General features: G+C 44.2%; 1 protein-coding gene across 1 annotated transcript in view; it reads right to left on the bottom strand.

Moving 5' to 3' along the window:
• LOC146856913 (indolethylamine N-methyltransferase-like) overlaps positions 1–23,831 on the bottom strand; it is a 117,171-nt gene extending 93,340 nt beyond the window's left edge. The window contains exon 1 of the mRNA XM_085647381.1: positions 23,533–23,831. Within this exon, the coding sequence (XP_085503507.1) occupies positions 23,533–23,686 (154 nt within the window). The 5' untranslated portion in view covers positions 23,687–23,831. The remainder of the gene's footprint in view (positions 1–23,532) is intronic.
• Between the last annotated feature and the right edge of the window lie 527 nt (positions 23,832–24,358).

The following is a 24,358-nucleotide window of genomic DNA, read 5'->3' as shown; positions in this document are numbered from 1 at the left end:
AAGCGAGTGCTTTTAACCATTAATTAACCACCGCCAGTATGAGCCGCGACACAGGGACAAGATGCTCCCACCCTACTGCCTGTTTTGCATCATAGGTATTTTCCTTATCCCAGGTGTGCTTTTAACTAATTGGTGATTTCTTCACTATTCTGCCCCGATAGGACACTACATGATAGGTGTCCTATGACCCGCCGGCAACCGCTGAGGTATGACTCCTACAATTGTAGGTGAGTTCATTTGCCACTATCCTCTTGACGAGTTTGAGTCCTGTTTTTAAGTCTTCCATTATGATCTCACTGTAAGCCTTTCAAGAAACATTGACACTTAAATTTGTAACAATGTGAAGCATGTTTTCTCTTACCAAGAGTCATTATTATCAACGTATAATTGCAGTGTTGAGAGAGTCGTTACTATTACTATGTCTACAACGATATATACAAATATGTTATTGTTGTTTTTCTTTAGGTCGTCCTCCATCATTGTGGTCACTTCTCCCACAGTTTGATTAGTTGGGAGGTAGGTGCTTCCACCTCTCCTTGATGTGCAGATGTATGTCACTTGGTCCTGATGAATTGCCATTCGATCCTCCTGACGAGCAAGGCAAGAAACATGTTGACCTGTACAAATACGAGTAGAGCGTAAATGATTTTATTTATCACAGCCATATATACGCCACTCGACCTTCATTTTAATGAGGCAGGGAACCTATATGAATAAAGGTCTCTTATTGGATTCCCTTACCTTTTTTAATCACTGCACTCACCACATTTACTCACTTTGGGCCCCTCACCCCCACTACACCATACGGCGTGGAACAAAAGATCTCCGCCAAAGAGCCCCGCATTGGGTGCCCGTCGGGTATTGCAGCGCCGACCCGAAGAGGAGCAGGCCCAATGATGAAGCATGACACCTAGCTGGCTGGGTGTGTGAGGGCCCTAGTTCCAAACAAGGGAATTCCCCTATCCCCTTGTAATATCAGTTGGACTACTTCCGTAGTAATAGTCACTTTGGCTCTCTTACCTGCTCACGACTCTCTTTAAGAACTACATACTCTTTCTTGTTTTAACCATTCCTAGAGCCAGTGCTATGTTAAAAGACACTCAGAATACAGTGAAAACACCTACATACACTAAGGAACACTATGCGTTGGGGTCCCCCTGTGATTAGCATGACGTCCTCTGTAAGCCCCTAGTATATAATAGGGCAGGGGATTAAAACTACCTCTTAAAACACGCCACAGGGTGTGCTTGCACACGTCACCTCAGGCCCCGTCCCCTCCTTTCACCACTGTGTAAACACGCCCTGAAGCCGTTTTTAGTTGGAAGATTAAGTCCATTTGAATCCCGAGGGTCCTAGGGTCCAACTAGCCCACTAGGTATCACCAGAAAGCTCCACAGAGCTGCGTTGCAGAGAGGTGTAAAAAGTGGCACGGCCTGGACCACCTCTCTGCAACGCAGCTCAGTGGCACTTACTGGAAGCACCTAGTGGGCTAGTTAGCCCCCAGGGGCCCTCAGGATTGAAGGGGAATTATTTTCCCAACTTAAAACACGCCATAGGGCGTGTTTGCACACATCACCTCAGGCCCCGTCCCCTCCCTTCCCCACTTTGTAAACACGCCCTGTGGCCGTTCTAAGTTGAGAGATTAAGTCCCCTTGAATCCTAAGGGTCCCTAGGGTCAAACTAGCCCACTAGGTACCTCCAGTAAGCGCCAAAGAGCTGTGTTGCATAGAGGCGTAAAAAGGGGTGTGGCCTCAGAACACCTGTCTGCAACACAGCTCCCTGGCACATACTGGAGATACCTGTTGGGCTAGTTGGCCCTCAGGGACCCTCAGTATTGAAGGGGAATTAATTCCCCAACTTACAACTGGCCAGGGGGCGCGTTTGCAGAGTGCATTAAGGAGGGGCCGTGGCCTCCAGCGCAATGCCGTTCTTTTATTTATTTTATTTTTATAATAAGGAGAGCCGTGTGGCCCCCCTTCTTTTTCTAATTTATTGGCCATGGGGACCCCATCCCCCAGGGCCTGCACCCTAATTTTTTTTGTTGAAAAAATTAATTTGGCCCTCCCAAGGCCTAATCGGCCCCGGGGACCCCAACCCCTGGGTCATGGCCTTTTTTTAAAAAAATTCTTTAGAAGGGGGCTGCATTGCCTCCCTCCTCAGGCCACTTATGGCCCCGGGGACCCCATCCCCCGGGGCCGGCCTTTGTTTTTTATTATTTTTGTTTAAAATATATTTATAGAAAAACCTAGGACATGCTGGACAAACCGTATGTACCTATCACCATGACGATTTGCGTGATATTCATTAAAAGGCGACTATGCATACAATGAATCCACGTGGAATGTATTTACACCGCTAGTGAAGCTCTGACATGTCTGATGCCCTACCGTGCCTAATCCCGGCGCCTCCGCCGGTGGGTACTCTCCAAGTAGACACCCTTGTCGTTTATTTATGCAAACATGGGTAGCTATTGACGGGCACATTTAATACACACGCACACCAAGCCATTTAAAGGGGATTCAACAAAAATTTGACCAAACTATGCAAGACACCCCCTCACGGTTAATAAAACACACATCCACCGCCGGATGTGTAATACTTTTTATTTTACTCTCTGGAAAGGAAACAAACCTCACTTGAGAGACACAGTGTGCTCCTGGCTGAGCCCAATGCTGTGTTACACCCACCAGTGCCCGCCGAGTGCCTCACACCTCTGTGTAGTATTCCACCAGCTAGTGCGTATGCTATGATCCTCTCTATCCCATGTGCACTGTAACACCACCCCGTGAATATGTCATGCCACACTTGCCTTCGCACGGGTTATAATGCCCCATCTAACGTGCCATCCTCGATGCCTATGTTATAACGCACAGCGCTATGCCATACATATTACAATCTGGGATCCATATCTTTGTCACAGTGCATATGCAACGTTACACTTCCCAGCACATATTTTATATTACAACTTTAGAGACTAGTTAGGTTACACAACACTGCCCTGTGCATATTACACTCCAAGGCGCATATCGCATAGCACGTGCTAGTGCCTGTGCTATCTCGTGCTCTCCAATGAATCTGTCATTGCACACAATGTATTGCATATTATATTTCACGCCCCGGTTCATCTTATATCACACTTTTTGGTGCATAGTTTATACCATATACTATATCTAGTTTTCATTTTCAATCGTGCTCTCAGGACTATGTTCTATATAACACTGCGTCCACCTACCCTTTTCACGGGCATTACATTTTGCGATGGGGGTGGAGGGTCAGGGGGTGTTTCTGCCAAGTGAGCCCGGAGTCACAGTCACAAACGTCCTCTTCTTCCTGAATAAAAGTGAGAGTATGCTGCATACTTGTTCATATTTTAAGTAGTTCGCACAGACACACATTTTAAAAACAATAATGTTCCTAATACTTACCTTCTCTGAACAGTTAGCTTGCTACCCCATCCACCTCCTCCCTATCCTCTGTTGTCTGAATCCATGGACTAGCCTCCTCCCTCCTGCCATGCATGGTCTGATGTGTTGCCACTGCCCTCCATTTAGCATGATGTACCAGTCCACTCCTCCTGCCCTCCATTGCCCAATTCCATGGCCCATCATTGACCTCCTGCTTAGCCTCTGTGCTTAGCTTGCTGCCCCTATTCCCCTTCCCCCTGCCCTCCAATGTCTTTGTGCATGCCCCTGCTCCATCCTTTTTGCCCACCATGTTCCATGGACCTGCCACTCCTATCTTCTCTGAGTGTTCTGTTGAGCTGCCACTCCCCTCCCACCTGCCTAGCATTGTCAGCTGACTGTAACCTGTCCCTGCCACCTCCACCCCGCCTGTCCACATGCCATGCCCCTATCCCCTTCCTCCTGTGCTCCATGGTCCATTTTACTGCCACACCCTTCTGCCCTCCCTGGTCTGTTGTGCTGCAACTGCTCCTCCTGCCTGTCCCGCACGGTCTGTTGTGAGGCCCCTTCCCCTGAACTCTCTTGTCTGTGCCCAGGTCCTGACCCTCCCTTCTATCCTCCATGGTCCTTTGTGCATGCCCCTGCACCCTCCTTCTTGCCCATCATAGCCATTGTGCTGCCACTAACCCTCCCGCTTGCCATGCATGGTCTTCTGTGCTATGGCCCCTCCCACCTTCCCTGTTTAGTCAGTTAGCTGCCCCTGACCCCCTCCCACCTTCCCTCCATGGTCTGTGTGTATGCCATCATAGTCTCATTGTAGCTCTCCATGGTGTGTCTTGTTTCTAGTGCCCATCCTGCCTGACCTCCATGGTCATCTTGCTGCTCCTGCCTTGCACCCTTGCCCCCAGCCCTCTGTTTCCATGTGCAGACCCCTATTCCCTCCCTCCTGGCTTGTCTGTTCCATTGTAATGCCCCTGATCTGTCCCTCCTGCCCTTTATGGTCTGTTATGCTGCAGCTTTCTCTCCTGTCTGTCCATTATTGTCAGCTAGCTACCATTGCCTCTTTCCCCTCTGTTCCCTGTTGTCCATGTGCATGGTCCTGTCCCCTCCCTATTGCTTTCTATGGATTGTTGTGCTGCACTCCCGTCCCGCATGCCCTTTGTAGTGTATTGCACTGCTGCAAACCCTGATGCCTGCCCTGCAGGGTCAGTTTGGTGTACCTCGCCATGTCCCTCCTGTCCTCTGTTATCCGAGTCCATGTCTCTACCCCAATTCCTCCTGCCCACCATGATCCAATGTACCATACTTGCGAACATTTTGAACTTGGTAAGAGGGAGATTTTGAAAAAAAACTGGGGTATTGATTTCCCCCTTTGAGTTACTTTGAAAAAGAGGAGATTGTAGACAGGAGACAGATCAAATGAAGCCCATTTGAGCTTAAAAACATTGGACATTTCCTGGCTGAAACGGGTCTGTTGGCATGTATGGTTGTACTACCTCTGCCTCTTCCTTCTGCCCACAATGGTCTATTATATTGCCACACAGCCTCTCTTGCCAGTCCTGTATTGTTGGTTTGTTGCCCCTGCCCCACTTTCCACTGCCCTCCATAGTCTGTTGTGCTGCCACTGCCCTTCCTGCCTGCCCAGTGTGGTCAAATTGTTGCCTCTGCACTCTCCTACCTGCCTTCCATTTTCAGAGTCCGCGCCCCTGGCCTCTGCCTCTCAACAGTATCCCAATGAACAACTAGATTGCTAACATTCTATATTTATTACAAAAGTGTTGAACGCCTGACGTCATCTTGATGTAATCAAAACTGTAATACTTAAGAGTATTTCCTTTAGAAATTACATATATGAGAGGGTCTTATTTGCATCAAAATTATGGTTAGTGCTCTAAAAAACTAAAATGAGGACATATTTTCTGAGTTTTCAAATAGCGACAAAGAACTTTTAAATTATTTGTAATCTTTATGTTTTTTTATCCAGTTGACCACTTGATTAAATGTTGCACCTAGGGGAGAGGATGTGGTGTTACTTCCAGAGCTGCAGACTTTGCAACTGGGTAACCAGGTTGGAGTTTCTGCTCCAGCTCAACATTCTGTGATTCTGGTCAAATCACTTAATCTCCCCATGTCTACAACCAAAATATATTTGATATTGTGTGATGCAGCCAATGCTCATGTAAAGCACACCAATACCTGACAAATCTGCACTATATAAAATTGCAAATACACAAAAATAAGTGTTTTTCACACTTCTGTCATGGGGCTACATTTGGGCTACATGTGGGTGATATTTGTGCTGCATTTGGGCTCTTTTGTCTCTGGTTGCCATCTTGGGAGATTTATTTGTTATGAAGTTTCCTAATTTCCTCATTTACTGCAGTCTCCTCAGTAGGAAATGCTTTCAGTTTTTTACTTTGATTCCATCAAGAAGGTATTCCGATATGTCACACATTTGCCATAAATTCTGAATGTTAGCACTCTAGTTGCTCATTAGATCACTGTAGTAAAGCTACTGCTCACCACGGAAGTCTTCTGCTGGTATTAAAAGGGCATGTTTCAGTCTGCATATCAGAATTTTTTAATGAAATAGAGGAGAGTTTGAGAAGTCACTCAAAATGTGCCCTAATTTTTCTTTCTTCAGAACTAATCATAATTTCTATAACAAAATGAACCCCCTCATTGTGTTCCTTTTTAAATTAAATGTTTTAAGTGTTACCAGTTTATTTCAATCAAGATGGCTTCAGGTGTGCCATACTTTTGTCATCAGTAAGACAGTAAGCGCTCTAGTTGTTCTTAAGAACACTCTGGGACATTCTGTCATTGGGCTATACTTGGGCTATATCTGGGTGATATTTCGGCTACATTTGGGCTCTTTTGTCTCTGGTGGCCATGTTGGGAGATTTATTTGTTATGAAGTTTCCTAATTTCCTCATTTACTGCAGTCTCCTCAGTAGGAAATACTTTCAGTTTTTTATTTTGGTTCCATCAAGAAGGCATTCAGATGTGTCCCACATTTGCCATATATTCTGAATGTTAGCACTCTAGTTGCTCATTAGATCACTGTAGTAAAGCTACTGCTCACCAGGGAAGTCTGATGCTGGTATTCAAAGTGCATGTTTCAGTCTGCATGTCAGAATTTTTTTATGAAATAGAAGAGGATTTGAGAAGACAAAATGTGCACTAATTTTTCTTTCTGCAGCACTAATCATAATTTCTATGGCAAAATGAACCCCTTCATTGTGTTCCTTTGTAAATTAAATGTTTTAAGCGTTACCACTTTATTCCACTCAAGATGGCTTCAGGTGTGCCATACGTTTGTCATAAGTAAGACTGTTAGCGCTCTAGATATTCGTTAGAACACTCTGGGACATTCTGTCATTGGGCTATACTTGGGCTACATCTGGGTGATATTTGGGCTACATTTGGGCTCTTTTGTCTCTGGTGGCCATTTTGGGAGACTTATTTGTTATGAAGTTTCCTAATTTCCTCATTTACTACAGTCTCCTCATTAGGAAATACTTTCAGTTTTTTACTTTGATTCCATCAAGAAGGCATTCAGATGTGTCACACATTTGCCATAAATTCAGAATGTTAGCACTCTAGTTGCTTATTATGTCACTGTAGTAAAGCTACTGCTCACCAGGGAAGTCTGCTGCTGGTATTGAAAGTGCATGTTTCAGTCTGCATGTCAGAATTTCTTAATGAAATAGAAGAGGATTTGAGAAGCCACACAAAATGTGCCCTAATTTTTCTTTCTGCAGCACTAATCATACTTTCTATGGCAAAATGAACCCCATCATTTTTGTTCCTTTTTAAATTAAATGTTTTAAGAGTTACCACTTTATTCCAATCAAGATGGCTTCAGGTGTGCAATACGTTTGTCATAAGTTGGACTGTTAGCGCTCTAGTTGTTCTTTGGAACACTCTGGGAAGCTGCAGTAGAACACAAAGGAATCAACTGACAGTCTCTGCCCTTGTTGGATGTACATGCTTTACTGAGAATGTCAGACTTCATTCTCACATGACTGGGAAAGATAATGTGAATTTACAGAAAATATGCTTTCAGTATAGCTTATAGATCACCTTCCAAACCTCTGTGGGAAAAGAATGAGAAAATAGTTTTCTCTCAAACATGATTCATGATATCACAGCAGAAGGCTTTTTCACATTGTAAAATCACCTTAGAACACATCACAATTCCTAAAATGAGTATGGTACCATCAAAAAATGATTTATAATGTAACTAAAGTCTTAAAACCTTCTATTAACTGCAATGCTTTTTAATGAGGTGCTATCATGTATATTGGTCACAAGATGGCTGCCAACACTTCTTGGATGAAGTACTGACAGCCAATCAGATCTCACGATGAGATGTGTGGTTAGGCTCTGCCCAGATATATCTATCTCTTTAACTCTAATTTTCTCAGGAACTACTGAACGGATTTACACCATTTAAGCAAAAGGCACGAGTCTGAACTGAGGACTACCTCTTTGCCAAATTTGGTGTAATTCCGTTCAGCAGTTCGGGCTGTAGCTGCGTCAACAGGTCCTATGGGAAAATGCATGGGGAAAGCGCATTGTGGGACCCCCCTTTGACGAATCACCATGAAATTTTCAGGATAGGAGTGGACCAGAGCTGGCCAAAAGTTTGGAAATTTCACGAAGATTCATCAATCGGCGCCAACGTTATTCCAAAAAGAATGTTGCGGATTTCCTATGGAAAATAGGTCCTAACTATAACTACCTACTGGCGACTGCCAGTAGGTAATATATATATATATATATCTACTGGCGGTCGCCAGTAGATAGTTATAGTTAGGACCCTGTTTCCATAGGAAATCCGCAACATTCTATTTGTAATAACTTTGGCACCGGTCGACGAATCCTCGCGAAATTTTCAAAATAGGTGGGGTGCTACGCTCCGCTCCTACCCTGAAAGTCTCGGGGGGATTCGTCAAGCTGGGGCTGAGATAAAAGGGGGGTCCCAAAACGCGTTTTTCCCATGCATTTTTCCATAGGACCTTTAGACACAGCTACAGCCCGAACGGCTGAACAGAGTTACTTGAAATTTGGCAGAGAGGTAGTCCTCAGGTCAAAGAAGTGCCTTTTGTAGGTCTGGTGTAAATCTGTTCAGTAGTTCCTGAGAAAATAGCATTTAAATCAATATATATATCTGAGCCAGCTTACGGTGCGCTTACGGTAAGCTTACCGTACGCGTACGGTGCCGTGCGCGAGCGTGATTCTGATTGGCTGTTAGATCTTAGTAAACATTTGAATCGTTCGAAACCAGGAAGCGGCGGCCGCCATTTTCTCTCTCGCACTCTGAGGGGGGGAGGAAATACAAAGGCAAAAAACATGTAAAGGGACTGTTTAGACAGCTCCTAACCACCTAGCCTTAATGACTGTGTCCCCAAAGAACCCCCAAGGCCAAAAAATCATTTTTATTTTTTTACGAAAAATCGCCGATTACGCTTACCGTACGCGTACGGTAAAAAAAAATTTCAAAAAAAAAGTATCCACATTCTCCCCACCCCGTGTGCAAATGGTGCCCGCAGAGCACCATTTGTGCATGGCATATAAAACACTCTGGAAAATTAAAAGCTTACCTTTCACAACGAAGCGCAAAATGTGTCCTCCATGTGCGCACGGTGCGCGAAGCGCATCGTGCGTACATGGCCCATCGACGGCACTAACTGCGTAAAGCGCACCGTGTGCTCACTGTGCGCGCACGGTGCGCGAAGCGCACCGTGCGCGCTCGGAACGAACTGCGTTAAGTTGGCGCGCACGCCACGAATAGCGTAAAGTAACTTAGCATTTAAAAAACCGTACAAATTCACTGAAAAAACCATAGGTTTCACACACGTTATAGTTAGGAATTAGCATTTAAAAAACCTTGCAAATTCACTTAAAAAACCATAGGTTTCACACATGTTATAGTTAGCTGTACATTTCACTCGTAAAAAACCAATGAAATTCCACGTTATAGTTAGATCAGGTAACTATAACTTGCGCGACCGCAATCCACAATGTGTAATTTCAGATGTCATCATTGATGTCATGAGTGATGTCACTGACCATGTCATGAGTGATGTAATATGTGACGTCATCAGCAGTTTATTGGGGGCGCGCAAGTTATAGTTACCTGATCTAACTATAACGTGGAATTTCATTGTTTTTTTACGAGTGAAATGTACAGCTAACTATAACATGTGTGAAACCTATGGTTTTTTAAGTGAATATATATATATATATATATATATATATATATGCATCCGAAAGCGGTTCAAAGGTCCCGGTAATCCTGGCGCTCATTGAAGGTGCGTCACCCTTGCGGTAGAACCAAACCGCTAAATATCAAACACAATTTTCTCCAATTTGAAGAAAGAATAGGGTCGCACTCCAGCGGTATTTTTGTTGTTCAATACTCCATTTATTATCAGAAGAAGAAATATACTTTTATTTGATTTCATAAACACCTTAAAAGGGTGGAGAATACCACCATAAATAAAACATTCAAGAATGTACATTGTAATTGGTGATGTAAAAAGTAAAAAAAAATAACATTTGAGCAAAAATTTCGAATGATTTTAAAACCAGTTAGTCTAATACAGCGTAAGTTAGTTGGCGGATTCTGTGTTGGCCAAGTCTTTTGCTGCATTTTTTAGAAAATTTATGACTCTGCAGGACAGTGGAATGGATGAGCCCGTAAGACAGTGAATTACTGCTGCTCTACAAGTTCTTATTTGTTCCGTCCTAAAGAACTCCCGGAGGTCCTTTTTGCGCTTTTCTGCCAGAGCAGGGCAGATGCATAGTAGATGCAGTAACGACTCATCCCAAGCTCCACACAGGCGACATTCCGTTGATTGCCATGCTTGTTTCCATTTTGGGGTCAGGTCCTTTGAGGGATATGACCCTAGCCTTAGTAAAGTGAGAAAATGTTTTTTCTCGGCGGAGAAATGATCCTGCAAGTAGGGTTGGGGTTGCAGCCTCTGATATGACTGAATCACGGCCCAGGCATGTTTGTTTTTTGCTAAGGCAATTTTATCTAGTGATATGGAATGCCGTTTTGTGGCTTTATTGACCAATAATTTGAAGCAGGAGTAGGTGGGGGCTGTAAGCCATGCCTCCTCCAACTTCAGAGCTGAGAGGGAAGCCTTCAGAACTTTGAAAATTGAATTTGTAAAGCTTGCTTGCTTTTCAATTTCCGCCCAACAGTAATGTGCGAGTGTGTTTTCCTCCGCATCGCGCATCCTCCAGTAATACTTGACTAGGGTGCCTTGTTTGTCAAGGATCTGATTTTTTAAACCATACTCGAGGCGAATTTGAGCTTGCGGGATGTGTCGGGGAATTGCGAACAGCTCCTTAAAGAGGGTTGACTGTTCCAAATTCAAGCCTATGGCGTCCTTGCCATTCAAGATTTCTGTGCCATATGAGATGGAGGGCAGGAATTTTGCTGCTATAACCTTTAATAGGTGCCCAGTGGAGCCCCCTGCAAGTTTGTTTTTTAAGGTTTTGAAAGCGAACTGCAGCTGTTTGGATTTCGTATGACCTTGAGACATGTGGGTCTATAAAGTGAGTCTGCGATCGATTTGGAAGCCGAGATATTTGTATGAATCTACCTCGGTCAATTCACTTCAGTCCATAAATCCAACGCAAACCAACCAACGCGTTTCGTTAACTTCTGTTAACTTGGTCACGGTTGTTACCATTCAAAAAAACGATTACATTTAAACAAATATAACAACAGTAAATGTCATGACTTCATTTCCTGTGAGTTCCGGAGTTTACAATCCCAGGCTTCTGGGAGATGTAGTCCCATTTAACATGCTGAAACTTAATTTATGAGTAGGTTTGCAAATAAATAAACAAATAACCACATCAATCGATGACAATTTTGAACCTTGACCACATTGGGATCTATGTATGTCATTTTGTGAGCAGAGCTCAATATTCTTGCGCTTATTGTGATGTCTCGTTTTAAAACATTCAAATCATGCCCTCTAGTGGGCAGTGAGTGATAGACTGTCTCAATAGTGTCTTTATGAGTAACTACAAATGTTTTAAACTAGTATATGTGACTATTGGTGTATATAAGAGAGTATATGTGAGAGTGAGAGATTGAAAGAGTTCCTGTATGAATAAGTATGTGTTTCTATAAGTGATTGTTTAATAAACTAAGTATGTGTAAGTTTCTGTAGAAGTAAGTGTGGTGGTGTGTGTATAACTGTATATGCAAGTAAATGGATGTTTGATTCTTTATTAGCATGAGTGACTATGTGTGTGAGTAACTCTATGGATGAGTGGCATTGTGTAACAGGATGTATAGGTGTGTGAGTACATATGATGAGTGAGTACATGTATGAGTGACTGTATAGGACTGTTGGTGAATGCGTGGATGTGTATGTGGATCTTAGAATTACTGAATAGGTTGTTGTAACTGGTATTGGTATGTCCATTGATTTGAACATTGTAGTTTCTATTTTTGAATGTGTGTATCAAAGGTTATATTAGGGGAAGAGGAGGTCTGCCACTCTATCACAAGGATGATGTCATCAGTGATGTTATTAGTGATGTCATTTGAGATGTCATCAGTGATGTCATGAGTGATGTCACTGACCATGTCATGAGTGATGTAATATGTGACGTCATCAGCAGTGCATTGTGGGCGCGCGAGTTATAGTTAGCTGAACCAACTATAACAGGGGAATTTCAATGGTTTTGTACGAGTGAAAAGTCCAGCTAACTATAACGCCCCTGAAACCTATCATTTTTTCAGTGAATTTCTAAGGTTTTTTAAATGCTAATTCCTAACTATAACATGCCTGAAACCTATGGTTTTTTCAGTGAATTTCAAAGGTTTTTTAAATGCTAATTTCTAACTATGCCTACAGAGATAGGACATGTGAAGAAAGAAGAAAAAACGCACAGAAAGAAAACAAAGAAATGCAGAAAGAAGCAACAGAAGTCCTCAAAGACGAAAAAAAGTGCAGGAAGAAGGATAACGTGCAGAAAGAACAAACAGAAGAGCAGAAAGAAGCCTTGTTGCAAAATCATCCTGTACCCTCAACTTTTTCAGACGGATACTGGTGATAACTGAGTCTGACTAACCAGTCCTAGAGCCAGTGCTATGTAAAAAGACGCTCAGAATACAGTGAAAACACCTACATACACAAGGGAACACTATGCGTTGGGGTCCCCCTGTGATCAGCATGACCTCCTCTGTAAGCCCCTAGTATATAATAGGGCAGGGGATTAAAACTACCTCTTAAAACGCGCCACAGGGCGTGTTTGCACACGTTACCTCAGGCCCCGTCCCCTCACTTCCCCACTGTGTAACCACGCCCTGTGGCTGTTTTAAGTTGGGAGATTAAGTCCCCTTGAATCCTGAGGGTCCCTAGGGTCCAACTAGACCAATAGGTACCTCCAGTAAGCGCCACAGAGCTGCGTTGCAGAGAGATGTAAAAAGGGGCACGGTCTAGACCACCTCTCTGCAACGCAGCTGAGTGGTGCTTACTGGAAGCACCTGGTGAGCTAGTTGACCCCCAGGATCCCTCAGGATTGAAGGGGAATTATTTCCCCAACTTAAAACGCGCCACAGGGCTTGTTTGCACACGTTAACTTAGGCCCCGTCCCCTCCCTTCACCACTGTGTAAACACGCCCTGTGGCCGTTTTTAGTTGGGAGATTAAGTTCATTTGAATCCTGAGGGTCCCTAGGGTCCAACTAGCCCACTAGGTACCTCCAGTATGCACCACAGAGCTGCGTTGCAGAGAGGTGTAAAAAGTGGCACGGCCTGGACCACCTCTCTGCAACGCAGCTCAGTGGCGCTTACTGGAAGCACCTGGTGGGCTAGTTAGCCCCCAGGGGCCCTCAGGATTGAAGGGGAATTATTTCCCCAACTTAAAACGCACCACAGGGCTTGTTTGCACACGTTAACTCAGGCCCCTTCCCCTCCCTTCACCACTGTGTAAACACGCCCTGTGGCCGTTTTTAGTTGGGAGATTAAGTTAATTTGAATCCTGAGGGTCCCTAGGGTCCAACTAGCCCACTAGGTACCTCCAGTATGCGTCACAGAGCTGCGTTGCAGAGAGGTGTAAAAAGTGGCACGGCCTGGACCACCTCTCTGCAACGCAGCTCAGTGGCGCTTACTGGAAGCACCTGGTGGGCTAGTTAGCCCCCAGGGGCCCTCAGGATTGAAGGGGAATTATTTCCCCAACTTAAAACGCGCCATAGGGCGTGTTTGCACACGTCACCTCAGGCCCCGTCCCCTTCCTTCCCCACTGTGTAATCATGCCCTGTGGCTGTTTTTTAACTTGGGAGATTAAGTCCTCTTGAATCCTGAGGATCCCTTGGGGGCAAAATAGCCCACTAGGTGCGTCCAGTAAGCGCCATTGCAGAGAGGTGTAAAAAGGGGCACGGCCTGCACCACCTCTCTGCAACGCAGAGCAGTGGCACTTACTGGAAGCACCTGGTGGGCTAGTTGGTCCCCAGGGTCCCTCAGGATTGAAAGGGAATTATTTCCCCAACTTAAAACGTGCCACAGGGCGTGTTTGCACACGTCACCTCAAGCCCCGTCCCCTCCCTTCACCACTGTATAAACGCGCCCTGTGGCCGTTCTAAATTGAGAGATTAAGTCCCCTTGAATCCTAAGGGTCCCTAGGGTCAAACTAGCCCACTAGGTACCTCCAGTAAGCGCCACAGAACTGCATTGTATAGAGGTGTAAAAAGGGGCATGGCCTCAGAACACCTGTCTGCAACGCAGCTCCCTGGCGCACACTGGAGATACCTGTTGGGCTAGTTGGCCCTCAGGGACCCAGTATTGAAGGGGAATTAATTCCCCAACTTACAACTGGCCAGGGGGAGCGTTTGCAGACTGCTGCAAGGAGGGGGCGTGGCCTCCAGTGCGATGCCGGTCTTTTATTTATTTTATTTTTTTTAAGAAGGTGGGCTGTGTGGCCCCCCTTCTTTTTCTAATTTACTGGCCCTGGGGAACCCATCCCCCAGGGCCTGCACCCTAAATTTTTTTTGTTGAAAAAAATAAATTTGGCCCTCCCAAGGCCTTAATCGGCCCCGGGGACCCCAACACCCGGGTCATGGCCTTTTTTTTATTTAAATTCTTTAGGAGGGGGCTGCGTTGCCCCCCTCCTCAGGCTACTTATGGCTCCGGGGACCCCATCCCCCGGGGCCGGCCTTTGTTTTTTATTATTTTAAAAATATATATATTTATAGAATCACCTAGGACATGCTGGACAAACCGTATGTACCTATCACCATGACGATTTGCGTGATATTCATTATAAGTCAACTATGCATAGAATGAATCCACATGGAATGTATTTACAACGCTAGTGACGCTCTGACGTGTCTGACGCCCTACCGTGCCTAATCCCGGTGCCCCCGCCGGTGGGTACTCTCCAAGTAGACACCCTTGTTGTTTATTTATACAAACATGGGTAGCTATTGACGGGCACATTTAATATACACGCACACCAAGCCATTCAAATGGGATTCGACAAAAATTCGACCAAAGTATGCAAGAAACCCCCCTCACGGTTAATAAAAAACACATCCACCGCCGAATGTGTAATACTTTTTATTTTACTCTCTGGAAAGGAGACGAACCTCACTTGAGAGTCAAAGCATGCTCTTGGCTGAGCCCAATGCTGTGTTACACCCACCAGTGCCCGCCGATTGCCTCACACCTCTGTGTTGTATTCCACCAGCTAGTGTGTATGCTATGACACTCTCTAGCCCATGTGCACTGTAACACCACCCCGTGAATATGTCATGCCACACTTGCCTTTGCACGGGTTATAATGCCCCATCTAACGTGGCCTCCTCGATGTGTATGTTATAACGCAGAGCGCTATGCCACACATATTACAATCTGGGATCCATATCTTTGTCACAGTGCATATGCAACGTTACACTCCCCAGCACATATTTTATATTACAACTTTAGAGACTAGTTAGGTTACACAACACTGCCCTATGCATATTACACTCCAAGGCACATATCGCATAGAACACGCTAGTGCCTGTGCTATCTCACGCTCTCCAATGAATCTGTCATTGCGCACAATGTATTGCATATTATATTTCACGCCTGGTTCATCTTATATCACACTATTTGGTGCATTGTTTATACCATATACTACATCTAGTTTTCATTTTCAATCGTGCTCTCAGGACTATGTTCTATATAACACTGCGTCCACCTACCCTTTTCACGGGCATTACATTTTGCGATGGGGGTGGAGGGTCAGGGGGTGTTTCTGCCAAGTGAGCCCGGAGTCACAGTCACAAACGTCCTCTTCTTCCTGAATAAAAGTGAGATTATGCTGCATACTTGTTCATATTTTAAGTAGCTCGCACAGAGACACATTTTAAAAACAATAAAGTTCCTAATACCCACATTCTCTAAACAGTTAGCTTGCTGCCCCATCCACCTCCTCCCTATCCTCTGTTGTCTGAATCCATGGACTAGCCTCCTCCCTCCTGCCATGCATGGTCTGATGTGCTGCCACTGCCCTTCATTTAGCATGATGTACCAGTCCACTCCTCCTGCCCTTCATTGCCCAATTCTATGGCCCATCATTGACCTCCTGCTTAGCCTCTGTGCTTAGCTTGCTGCCCCTATTCTCCTTCCCCCTGCCCTCCGATGTCTTTGTGCATGCCCCTGCTCCATCCTTTTTGCCCACTATGTTCCATGGACCTGCCACTCCTATCTACTCTGAGTGTTCTGTTGAGCTGCCACTCCCCTCCCACCTGCCTTGCATTGTCAGATGACTGTAACCTGTCCCTGCCACCTCCACCCTGCCTGTCCACATGCCATGCCCCTATCCCCTTCCTCCTGTCCTCCATGGTCCATTTTACTGCCACACCCTTCTGCCCTCCCTGATCTGTTGTGCTGCAACTGCTCCTCCTACGTGCCCCGCGCGGTCTGATGTGAGGCCCCTTCCCCTGAACTCTCTTGTCTGTGCCAAGGTCCTGACCCTCCCTTCTATCCTCCATGGTCCTTTGTGCATGCCCCTGCACCCTCCTTCTTGCCCATCATAGCCATTGTGCTGCAACTAACCCTCCCGCTTGCCATGCATGGTCTTCTGTGCTGCCATGGCCCCTCCAACCTTCCCTGTGTGGTCAGCTAGCTGCCCCTGACCCCCTCCCACCTTCCCTCCATGGTCTGTGTGTATGCCATCATAGTCTCATTATTGCTCTCCATGGTGTGTCTTGTTTCTAGTGCCCATCCTGCCTGACCTCCATGGTCATCTTGCTGCTCCTGCCCTGCCACCTTGCCCCCAGCCCTCTGTTTCCATGTGCAGACTCCCTATTCCCTCCCTCCTGGATTGTCTGTTCCATTGTAATGCCCCTGATCCGTCCCTCCTGCCCTTTACGGTCTGTTATGCTGCAGCTTTCTCTCCTGTCTGTCCATTATGGCCAGCTAGCTACCATTGCCTCTTTCCCATCTGTTCTCTGTTGTCCATGTGCATGGTCCTGTCCCCTCCCTATTGCTTTCTATGGATTGTTGTGCTGCACTCCCGTCCCGCATGCGCTGTGTGGTGTATTGTGCTGCTGCAAACCCTGATGCCTGCCCTGTAGGGTCAGTTTGGTGCACCTCTCCATGTCCCTCCTGTCCTCTGTTATTCGAGTCCATGTCCCTACCCCAATTCCTCCTGCCTACCATGATTCAATGTACCATACTTGCAAACATTTTGAACTTGGTAAGAGGGAGATTTTGAAAAAAAAACTGGGGTATTGATTTTCCCCTTTGAGTTACATTGAAAAAGAGGAGATTGTAGACAGGAGACAGATCAAATAAAGCCTATTTGAGCTTAAAAACATTGGACGTTTCCTGGCTGAAACGGGTCTGTTGGCATGTATGGTTGTACTACCACTGCCTCTTCCTTCTGCCCACAATGGTCTATTATATTGCCACAGCCTCTCTTGCCAGTCCTGTATTGTTGGTTTGTTGCCCCTGCCCCCCTTTCCACTGCCCTCCATAGTCTGTTGTGCTGCCACTGCCCTTCCTGCCTGCCCAGTGTGGTCAAATTGTTGCCTCTGCACTCTCCTAACTGCCTTCAATTTTCAGAGTCCGTGCCCCTGGCCTCTGCCTCTCAACAGTATCCCAATGAACAACTAGATTGCTAACATTCTATATTTATTACAAAAGTGTGGAACGCCTGACGTCATCTTGATGTAATCAAAACTGTAATACCTAGAGTATTTCCTTTAGAAATTACATATATGAGAGGGTCATATTTGCATCAAAATTATGGTTAGTGCTCTAAAAAACTAAAATGAGGACATATTTTCTGAGTTTTCAAATAGCGACAAAGAACTTTTAAATTATTTGTAATCTTTATGTTTTTTTATCCAGTTTTCCACCTGATTAAATGTTGCACCTTGGCGAGAGGATGTGGTGTTACTTCCAGAGCTGCAGACTTTGCAACTGGGGAACCAGGTTGGAGTTTCTGCTTCAGCTCAACATTCTGTGATTGTGGTCAAATCACTTAATCTCCCCATGTCTACAACCAAAATGAATTTGATCTTGTGTGATGTAACCAATGCTCATGTAAAGCATTCCAATACCTGACAAGTCTGCACTATATAAAACTGCAAATACACAAAAATAAGTGTTTTGCACACTTCTGTCATTGGGCTACATGTGGGCTACATCTGGGTGATATTTGTGCTGCATTTAGGCTCTTTTGTGTCTGGTGGCCATCTTGGGAGATTTATTTGTCCTGAAGTTTCCTAATTTCCTCATTTACTTACTGCAGTCTCCTCAGTAGGAAATGCTTTCAGTTTTTTACTTTGATTCCATCAAGAAGGTATTCAGATATGTCACACATTTGCCATAAATTCTGAATGTTAGCACTCTAGTTGCTCATTAGATCACTGTAGTAAAGCTACTACTCACCACGGAAGTCTGCTGCTGGTATTAAAAGTGCATGTTTCAGTCTGCATATCAGAATTTTTTAATGAAATAGAAGAGGATTTGAGAAGTCACTCAAAATGTGCCCTAATTTTTCTTTCTGCAGAACTAATCATAATTTCTATGGCAAAATGAACCCCCTCATTTTGTTCCTTTGTAAATTAAATGTTTTAAGTGTTACCACTTTATTCCAATCAAGATGGCTTCAGGTGTGCCATACTTTTGTCATAAGTAAGACTGTTAGTGCTCTAGTTGTTCGTTAGAACACTCTGGGACATTCTGTCATTGGGCTATACTTGGGCTACATCTGGGTGATATTTGGGCTACATTTGGGCTCTTTTGTCTCTGGTGGCCATCTTGGGAGATTTATTTGTTATGAAGTTTCCTAATTTCCTCCTTTACTGCAGTCTCCTCAGTAGGAAATACTTTCAGTTTTTTACTTGGTTCCATCAAGATGGCATTCAGATGTGTCACACATTTGCCATACATTCTGAATGTTAGCACTCTAGTTGCTCATTGGATCACTGTAGTAAAGCTACTGCTCACCAGGGAAGTCTGCTGCTGGTATTCAAAGTGCATGTTTCAGTCTGCATGTCAGAATTTTTTTATGACATAGAAGAGGATTTGAGAAGTCAAAATGTTCCCTAATTTTTCTTTCTGCAGCACTAATCATAATTTCTATGGCAAAATGAATCCCCTCATTGTGTTCCTTTGTAAATTAAATGTTTTAAGTGTTACCACTTTATTCCATTCAAGATGGCTTCAGGTGTGCCATACTTTTGTCATAAGTAAGACTGATAGCGCTCTAGTTGTTCGTTAGAACACTCTGGGACATTCTGTCATTGGGCTATACTTGGGCTACATCTGGGTGATATTTGGGCTACATTTGGGCTCTTTTGTCTCTGGTGGCAATTTTGAGAGACTTATTTGTTATGATGTTTCCTAATTTCCTCATTTACTACAGTCTCCTCAGTAGGAAATACTTTCAATTTTTTACTTTGATTCCATCAAGAAGGTATTCAGATGTGTCACAAATTTGCCATAAATTCAGAATGTTAGCACTCTAATTGCTTATTAGATCAATGTAGTAAAGCTACTGCTCACCAGGGAAGTCTGCTGCTGGTATTGAAAGTGCATGTTTCAGTCTGCATGTCAGAATGTTTTAATGAAATAGAAGAGGATTTGAGAAGTCACTCAAAATGTGCCCTAATCTTTCTTTCTGCAGCACTAATCATACTTTCTATGGCAAACTGAACCCCCTCATTTTGTTCCTTTTTAAATTAAATGTTTTAAGAATTACCACTTTATTCCAACCAAGATGGCTTCAGGTGTGCCATACGTTTGTCATAAGTAGGACTGTTAGTGCTCTAGTTGTTCTTTAGAACACTCTGGGAAGCTGCAGTAGAACACAAAGGAATCAACTGACAGTCTCTGCCCTTGTTGGATGTACATGTTTTACTGAGAATGTCAGACTTCATTCTCACATGACTGAGAAAGATAATGTGAATTTACAGAAAATATGCTCTCAGTTAGCTTATAGATCACCTTCCAAACCTCTGTGGGAAAAGCATGAGAAAATAGTTTTCTCTCAAACATGATTCATGATATCAGAGCAGAAGGCTTTTTCACATGGTAAAATCACCTTGGAACACACCACAATTCCTAAAATGAGTATGGTACCATCAACAAATGATTTATAATGTAACTAAAGTCTTAAAACCTTCTAATAACTGCACTGCTTTTTAATGAGGTGCTATCATGTATATTGGTCCCAAGATGGCTGCCAACACTTCTTGGATGAAGTGCTGACAGCCAATCAGATCTCACGATGAGATGTGTGGTTAGCTCCGCCCAGATATATATGTGAATTTACTTTCGATTTTCTCAGGAGCTACTGAACGGATTTACACCATTTAAGCAAAAGGCACATGCCTGACCTTAGGACTACCTCTTTGCCAAATTTCAAGTAATTCTGTTCAGCCGTTCGGGCTGTACCTTCGACTAAAGGTCCTATGGGAAAATGCATGGGGAAAACGCGTTTTGGGACCCCCCTTTTTTCTCAGCCCCCGCTTGACGAATCACCCCGAAACTTTCAGGGTAGGAGCTGAGCGGAGCGCCCCATTAGTTTTGAAAATTTCACAAAGATAAGTCAACCGGCGCCAAAGTTATTCAAAATAGAATTTTCAGATTTCCTATGGAAACTCGGTCCTAACTATAACTATCTACTGGCGACCGCCAGTAGATAATATATATATATGTATATATATATATATATATAGCCCCTCCCACTCCACCCCCCACAGTTCACTCTAGCATAGGGTGGGCGGAGGTCGAAAAAACTACAGCTTAACCTCCCTCATGACTGTGTAGGGGTACCTGCAGTAGAAAGGACCACCCCTACTGTCCCCCACTCCCTCATACTTCTGCTGGCTGCACACCTGAAGCGACCTCAACTAATACAGGTCATAGGTTCGCACCATTCACCCCAAAAGTCTAGTGGGGAAATACTATTGTTGGCACCCCACCAAGTCCAATTCTGCAGAGCAAAAATTAAATATCACTAACAAAAATTCTTCTACCTATGCCAGTGACATTTCTTTCCTTTTCCTCCATCGGCCGCCATGCTATTCATGGCAGTCCTGGGCTAAAAAATCATTGATGGAAGCCTCAACTTGGCTACAGTAGGGTACATGTCTCTTTCACACCGGTGGACCTGTTGCAGGTGGGCCACCAACAGTGCTTCATTTGTAAAAAGGAAATTCGATCTCAGGCCCCTTTCTACCACCATCCTAAACATTTTCTTTGTTTCACTCTTGCAGGATCTTTTTAACAATGCTTTCCCTCTTTGTAACTGTTTTCCTATGTTTCTCCTCCTTCAGCTTTCATTTCTCTATCTTTCCCTGGATCAAAGTCTGATGATGAGAATAAGATCCACAAATATAAGCAGCGGTTCCCACAACCTACCAACTTCACAAGTTAAGCTGGAGCCACCGGCAGAGCAATTAAAAGTTGCAAAATATCAATTCCAGGATCACATCTGTATTTGACATCCACCAGCGCACTGGAGTGCCTGATATAAATTACACTTCTGAATGTGTGCGAGGTTTGCAATGTTTGTGCTTTCCAAAGTTGCAATGTTTGTGAACTTTGCACAACAACACATGCAAATCTATTTCCCCTAAAAAAGGTGATATCGGAAATTTTTACAGCAATTTGTTTTCGTGAGAATTTCTCTGCAAAAAAACGAATTTTGCTTGGGTTTCCTACTGCACGACCCACTTGATCGGAACTTTTAACCCACTTTTTGAAATCTTATAACTTCACAAAGTTTGCAAAGTTTGAATAAAAAAGTGTGTCATTCCGAGGGTCTCATGTCACACAACATGGGGTTTCAATAGGCCTTTAGTGGGTTGGGCCCTGACAGGTTTTCCACCCAAGATAATTAAAAACTGACTTTCAAACGTTTACCTGTCGAGTGCTAATGTATGTCCTTGCATTCATGTTCAAATTATTTTTAATGAATTTCCATAGAACATAGTACAAATTGACCATACATAACAAATGCACGTATTCACAGTCTTCCTAATACTTACATATATAGCCCTTTACAATGCGGAAAGTTTTCCGATGCATGTTACCTTTGGGATTTCTCTGTTCCGAATTGTCATGTCCTTAACTCAACTTTCAGAATCATTGATCGATTTCTCACCTCAGATGGGAAAAAACCCTTGAGGTTGTCTATATCGACGATGTAACTCCTTTTTACATGTCACATGTTTCTTCTACAGCTTCTATTCTGTAAGAGTATTTGCTTTATTCAAGATGTGTTTTGTAGTTTCTTTAATGAAACATTTAACTCTTGTATAGCGCATACTTTGAACTGAGTCACAGCCAGGTGGCAGTGAGTTTAAGTTATGGCTGATCCTTTATGAGGGTGCATGATTGAGATCTCTGAAGTTGGTGCATATGTCAGTGCTAGTATCTCACAATGCCTTTCAATGGGTCAAAGAGGTGTGCAGACTGCACGCACATTCAGTCCTTGGCCTCGCTGAAAAGTGCAGCCAGTGATGCTTGTAAACGTTCTAAGTGTAATTGGATGAAAGTGAGAGATATGCTGATGAGGGATTTCAGAAAGGCTTGAGGTGGAAAATGTGGCTAACAGAGTAGGCTGCAGAACAAAGTGTCGTTAGGGGAGACTGGGAGTGTTCTGCAGCACACATAAAAATAGAAAAACGCCATCAATGATTGTTTTAGTGCAGGAAGTTGTCCCTTCCTGCACAAACTTCCTGCACAAAAACAATCATCCCCACAACGCAGGCCCTCTTTCAATATGAGGCAAGGGTGCATGCGCTGGCACACGGCAGCCAATTGTGCAACAATGCACGGGAAAACACATGGATGCCTCCTACTGTAGTTGACACAAGGCATTCCTGTGCTTTTAAAATGATGCAGCCCGCCCATCACAATTGGCTCCGCACTGAGGGCCTCATTTATGAAAAGTGACGCATCACTGCGTGAAAACAGTGATGCGCCACTTTTCACTGCGCCCTCCCTGCGACTCCAGTGATGCGTCATATTTACAGTATGACGCATCATGTCGCAAGGAGTCACAGATACGTCAGTATTTCTGACGTATCTGTAGGCGCAAAAGTGACGCATCGCTGGAGTGTGTCACAAAAGTGACGCAACTCCAGCAATGTGTCCTTTCACATGGGGCAAGCCCCATGTGAAAGGGCCTGCGTCAGTCTTACGCCTGCTGTGAGGCAGGCGCAAGAAATTGACGCATTTGCACACTAGAAGTGGCGCAGTGAAATCTCGTAGATTTCACTGCGTCACTTCTACGACCCTTTTTTGCGTCAAAACGCCCCCCTTGCATACATTATACCTGGCGCAGGTATAATGTGGCGCAGGGGTTTACAAAGTGACGCATCTACCTAGATGCGTCACTTTGTAAATATGGCGCAACATGGCGCATGTTTTATGCCACTGGTGCGTCACAAAAAGTGACACACCGGCGGCGCAAAAGTGACGCAGGGGCTCATAAATGAGCCCCTGAGTCTTTTTTTGTAAATTAGGCCCTCGAGTTCAATCTTCTCTGAAATCTCTGAGCAGTCAATGCTTCACAGAAGGGACTATGGTCCAATGCCTCTGAGCAACACCACAAAGAGTTAACATCTCGAACACAAGCCAGTACCTGTGGTGAAGGTCTCGTGAAGTTTCTTCAGTATAAAGGGTAACCAGTGCTCGTCTAAAAGAGATCCACCTTCCGCCCCATAATACATTTTCAAATAGTCGCTTGAATCAAAATCCGTGAGAAACCTCTGCTGCGCCACATTTTCAGACTCCATGGCAGCGTCAAACTGTTGTTACTAAATCGAGTGCAAACTCTGGCGTCGTCAGTTATAGAAGAAACTCTTGTGCAATGTGAATGTCCTGCCAAGAAGCAGTTGCTGATAAACTCGACTCTCTCGGATTGAGTCAGTCGAAAACCTCTGGCATAAGACATCGCAGGGGTGGTGGCGAGTGCAAGAATTTTATTTGCTGGTGTTTGGACGTGGGACTTGTTTTGCTCTCCGGGAATAGGCTGCCACCCCCATGTCCGAGTGAGGTACAGCGGCTTAACTTGTTGCGATGAGAAACATGAGGTTTGGAAATGCAAAATGCTGACAAATGTAAAAATGGAATATGCGAGCCATATGATATTTATGTTCTCTGAACCGTTTAAAAGTCCAACTGAAACAACAAACAGTAACATGAAAAACTCAAATGACTGGTCTTTTTTTTTGCATTGCAGAAACTAGTCGACTGAACCTCCGACTGCACTATTTCAGAACTGTTTGTGTATGGGTGCCCAATTTACAGTGCTATTTGAGAGTCTAAGGTTTGCTTATTAGACCCAAATGTTCTTTTACGAGTGCCAACCAATTTTCCAGTTCAGAAAAGCTAGTTTTACACTGGCGAAAACATTTACATTTATGGATTTTCTCTTTTTCTTTTTCTTTTTCTTTACTTAAAAGAAA

This window comes from Triturus cristatus, chromosome 3_2, assembly GCF_964204655.1.
Source record: "Triturus cristatus chromosome 3_2, aTriCri1.1, whole genome shotgun sequence".
NCBI lineage: Eukaryota > Metazoa > Chordata > Amphibia > Caudata > Salamandridae > Triturus > Triturus cristatus.
This window is presented reverse-complemented; position numbering and strand designations above follow the sequence as displayed.